The sequence below is a fragment of the Psittacula echo genome (genome assembly GCF_963264785.1).
Source record: "Psittacula echo genome assembly, chromosome: 24".
NCBI lineage: Eukaryota > Metazoa > Chordata > Aves > Psittaciformes > Psittacidae > Psittacula > Psittacula echo.
In genome coordinates, this window is record NC_137759.1 from 1,859,145 (window position 1) to 1,864,185 (window position 5,041).

At 63.0% G+C, this 5,041-nt stretch overlaps 1 protein-coding gene across 1 annotated transcript; it reads right to left on the bottom strand.

Annotated features, from left to right (window-relative positions):
* Nucleotides 1–351: 351 nt before the first annotated feature.
* KCNN1 (potassium calcium-activated channel subfamily N member 1) lies at nucleotides 352–4,756 on the bottom strand (the record flags this gene model as incomplete). The annotated part of the gene is made up of 8 exons (XM_080634082.1): nucleotides 352–624; nucleotides 715–784; nucleotides 1,423–1,550; nucleotides 1,632–1,742; nucleotides 1,825–1,966; nucleotides 3,696–4,114; nucleotides 4,209–4,304; nucleotides 4,379–4,756. The coding sequence occupies 8 exons, from the start codon at nucleotides 4,754–4,756 to the stop codon at nucleotides 352–354; spliced, it is 1,617 nt and encodes a 538-aa protein (XP_080490208.1).
* Between the last annotated feature and the right edge of the window lie 285 nt (nucleotides 4,757–5,041).

The window sequence follows — 5,041 nt, forward strand, 5'->3', positions numbered from 1 at the left end:
CCAGGGCTGCTCCTGACCCCCAGAGCAGCTCCATCACCCTCCCCCCCAACTGCTCTTCTCCCCCCCCGGGATGCTCCATCACCCCTGGCACGGCAGCTCCTGTATCCCCACCCCCCCCGCCATACAAGCCCTACTGGAGGCCAGGGCTCACTTCCCATCAGGCCGGGGCCAGGGGGGGCCATGGGATGGTCGGGGGGGGGGTGTTCCAGCCTCACGCCAGCACAGTGAACGCAGGAAATTTATACAGGGCTTTACAGAACAAAGCTACTGAAATCAGCCACACGATGGCCAAGACATAAAGAGGGGCCCCGCTTGTGTGTGTGTGTTTGTGTTTGTGTCTCCTGCACCCCGTCATCCGCTGTCCGAGGAGGTGGGGGGAGCGGTGGAGGGGGCGCGGGGGGCCCGCGTTGGGGTGCAGGGGGCGGTGGCAGGGCACAGCCGGGGGGTCCAGCTCCCCAGGAGCTCGCGCTGCTGCTGCCCCAGCGCCTGGCTCACCAGCGCCGGCAGCGCTCGCAGGCTCAGCCCCAGCGCCTCCAGTTTGCTCTCCAGGGCACCCAAGCGCTTCTCCAGGTCCTCGTGGCGCTCCTGCAGCTCCGAGACCATGTCGTACATGATGTTCTGGGTCTAATGGGGGAACACATGGGGGGTAAGCACCGGGAGACCCCTCCCCAGCAATGGGGTCCCTGCAAATGCCACACCATCATCATCACTCACCTTCGCCAGGTCCACCAACGTGTTGGCCTGGTCGTTGAGCTTCCGCTGCTCCATCTTCACGCTCCTCAACCTGCAGAGACACAAGGGGAGCAGGGTTAAGGGCAGCGACACCCCCATAGAGCCCACACCCCCTGCAGCACCCCAACATGCAGCTCGCGCCCCCCACAAGCACAGCCACCATCGTCGCCCCACACAAGCTGTGCTGCCATGTGCCCCCCCCCAATTATTCTGTAGCAAGGAGCCCATGCAGAGGGGGAGCAGCCAGAGGAGAGGAGCAGTCCCGCAGGGTGAACTTACTTCTGAGCTCTGCAGGGACAGGGCAGAACAGAGACAAAACACAACAGCAGGTTTAATACCACCACGAAGGGCGCAGGGAGACGACAGCAAACACAGCACGGGCCTCCCCGCAGTGTCCCCCCAAGCTGGGCACCCCTCAATCCCCCCCCACCAAAGCAGGAGGCACCCAGAGGCTCACAGCCCCCAGCCCTGCTCCCTAGTGAACACAGACACATCAATCCCCAACCACCGGGTACTCTGGGGTCACCCCAGCATCACCATCCACATCCCAAACCCCTTGGGAAAGCATCCCACAGCCGGGATGGGGACAAGGGACAACCTGGCTCCCAACCCCAGGATCCAGGGAAGGAAGTGCCTGGATCCACTGTGAAAAATCTGCTGGTAGGAAGCAGGTAAAGGTTTGGCACTTACTGATGGATGGCTTGGAGGAACTTACGCTGGTGTTTCCGAACTTTGGCATGGTCGATCTTCTTCACCAGCTTGGTGTGTTTGTAGATGAGCCACGTTTCCCTGAGTACGTTGGCAGCAGCATTTTTCACCTAGAAGCAGCAGAGCACCAGGATGAGGGATGGAAGAAGGGGCTGGTCCCATGGTTGATGAGGAAGAGGAGTGGGTCTTACCCGCTTTGTTAGCTGTGTATCCATCATGAAGTTGTGCACATGTTTCTCTGCTTTGGTGAGCTCCAGCTTCCTGGCAACCACAGCAACCACCAGTGCAGTGCAGCCGGCACCCTGCGGGCACAGAGCCCCATGGTGAGGGCAGGACCAGGGGGCTCAGCGCTGTGTCCCCCCCAGTCCCATTGCTGGTGCTCACCATGATGCCAGTGAGCAGACACACGCCCTTCCCGCAGTAGGTGTGTGGCACCATGTCCCCGTAGCCAATGGAGAGGAAGGTGATGGAGATCAACCACATGGCCCCCAAGAAGTTGCTGGTCACTTCCTGCTTGTCGTGGTACCTGCCCAGGGCCGAACGCAGCCACTGTCACTGCATGGAGCCGGCGCCACCACATGCCCCTCACTTTGCCCATCAGTGGCTGCAGCCAGGAGGGTCCCCAAGCTCTCAGCCATGCTCCTGGCACGTGGGGACACCGGGTATGGCCACCCAGGGGTGAGGACGGCCCCCAGAATAACGGGGAGGATAACGTGGGTGATGGGTGCGGAGCAGCAGCCTCCAGGCCTCAATGGCAGAAACCTCCATCCTCCTAAAGCCCCGCCCTGAGATCTCAAAGCACAGGACATGGGTGCTACTGCTGAACCCCCAAAGTGACATCCGGTCCCTGCGGAGCAGGGCAGGGATGGCTGCACAGACCCAGAGCCAAGTGCTCATCACCCCACAACCCCCCCACTCCGAGCAAGCCCAGTGGCCCTGAGGCCACTGCGGGTGTCACTGGTCGGGGGGAACACTGCGCTTTAGGATACCAACCATGGATGTGGATGGTTGTGCCCTGTGCCCCCCACACCCTCCCTGAGGGACTCCCGGCCATGGGATGGGGACATGCGGGGAGCAGTGGGGAGCCAGGGGGGAGAACAGGGGATGGAGCAAATGGGAACAAGCTGGAGGGGGGGGGGGGGTGTGCTGAAGCAAGCAGCGAGGCATTTAGGATTGCTGCACCCCTCCTTTGGGCTTGGAACCTCAGCCAGCCCCGCAGGGCCACCAGCCCAAGGATGGCACCCCATGGTGTACCCCAGCCTGGGGCAGGGGGGCTGCGGTGCTCCCCGCTCCTCTCCATCCTCTCCAGGAACACCCGAGACTTCTCTGTGCTTGTTAAGAAAGGGAAACACGGAGCAACAGCCAGAGCCACGGAAAAGCCCTTTGGAGACTCTGCTTAGAAACGTGAAGGATGCAGTGGCTCCTCTGGCTCAGCCGTGCTCCTTGCTGGGGGTTCCCCCCCACTGGGGTCACCCCAGGACCCGCAGCAACTCCTGCAGCAAACTCATCCCACCAAGAGCACCCTGAGAGCTGGGGCAGCAGCACCCGCGCTCCAAGCCCCCCATACACTGCAACGGGACCCCCAGCTCATGCCCCCAGCACAGGGGGTACAGAAAGCAGCTGCTGAGGTTCCAAGCAGAAAAGGGCTCCAGCCCCTTTCCGTGCCCACGGCCTCTTTGCTCCCACCCAGGTCCTTGACACCACCCCCCCCCCATGCTGGCTGCAGCTAATCCTAAACCCTGGGTAGCAGAAGCTGGGGGGGACGTCCCGTGCAGGACGCGCTCTCGGTCCCTGGAGTGACTCACAGTTTGTCCCTGCAAGCAGCAGAGTATCAGGGAGGGAAAACAAGAGCAGTTAATGCATGTCCCGGGGGTGGAGCAGCTGAGAAGGGACGAGCATGGGCTGGGCACCGGCACGAGCATCCCGGCATCCTGGCAGGCACAGCTGAGGAGCACGGGCCACATCTCATGTGAGACCCCCAGCTCCTCCTGATGCACCCCCGGGAGCTACAGGGGGGCTTGTGAGAGAGGGCTGGGGATCCAGCCACCCTCTCCTTGCCTTGGCTTTGGTTTGGTAAAACCGGTGTCGCCACCACTTGAGACATAAGGGTCCCACTGGGGAGTTCTGCCCCTCTTCTCCAAGGGGATTCTTCTCCAAGGGGATTCTTCTTTCCCCCTAGCCTAGCCGGGGTCTGCACCGTGTGTCCTCAGCTGCACCTCAGCCCTGCGCCCCCCACCAGAGAGCACTCCCCGCACCTCTCGCACACTCGGACTGTCCAGGCAGCGATGATCCAGGAGGAGATGCTGAAGACGAGGAGGACAGTGCCGGGGCAGATGGTCATGAGGGTCTTCATGACGAAGCGGGTGTTGAAGTTGATCTTGTTGAGGGCACCAATGCTGCGGGAGGAGGCGTCGGTGAAGAGCTTGCTGTGCAGCAGCATGACGCGCCCGATCAGGTACAGCCGCAGGAACATGGGGATGGAGAGGATGATGTCCACATCGGCGTCGGCCACCGAGGCAGCGTAGGTGAAAGCCAACCGTGCCGTCCAGGTGAAGAGGTACTGCCCGGGGATGGGGTGGATGGCACAGATGATCAGCTCCAGTGCGATGAAGAAGATGCGCTCGTAGGTCATGGCGATGCGCCAGTCATCGGCACCGTTATCCACCATGAAGAGCTGCAGGGAGGAATGAAAGGATGAGGGGGGATGGGTGCTAGGACCCCCGGGGTGGTGCAGCCCCAGTGAGCATCCGCTGATGGGTGCCTCTCACCTGGATCTCTCTGGCATGGTACATGACGATGAGCCCCAGGAGGATGATGGTTGAGAGGCTGATAAGGCATTTCAGTGCAAATGAGTACGAGGACTCCTAAGAGGAAGCAGGCACCATGAGCCTTGATGGACCTATCCAGGCTCCTACCATCCCCTCAGCACTCCCCCTACCTTGGTGTAGACCCCCCAGGACAACTCCGTCTCTGTGACCATGACCACAATGCCAAACATCCCAAAGATGAGGGCATAATCACTGAGGCGCTTCCTCTTCTCGAAGAGGGCTCGCCGATGCCCCAGCTTGTACCCGATATTCTGGTTCCTCCGGGGTCCTCGGCCCCGGTCCTCAGCTGCATCCTGCCCTGGGGCCGCTGCCAGTTCAGGATCCAGACCCCCAGGCTGCTCCGGCCTGGCCACCACCACCTCAAGGCCGGGGGAACGGCGTGGTCGCAGCGGTTGGGTCTCGGTCTCCAGCGGGTGCAGGGTGCGTGTGGATGTGCTCAGGGGGCCCCGGGGCCGTGCCAGCCCCCCATTGTACCGGCAGCTGCTCATGGCTCTGGCAGGGGGGGCACCGGGCGATCCCGCATGGCTCAGCGGCGCCGGGGCGACCTGCGGGACAAGGCAACGGCGTCGGGTCCCCGGCACCCTCACCCCGGGGCACGTGCTGCCATGTGCCAGCCTCGACGGACGTGCCCTGCCCGTGGGGACGTGTCCCACACCCGGAGGTCGCAGCCGCCTCCCTCCGCCCCCCCCCCCCGCCCCGCGGTGGGCAGCGAGTGCAGGACGGGTCCTGCCGCGGGGTGTCCCCGGTGCTGGCACCTGCCCGCGGCCCCGCCG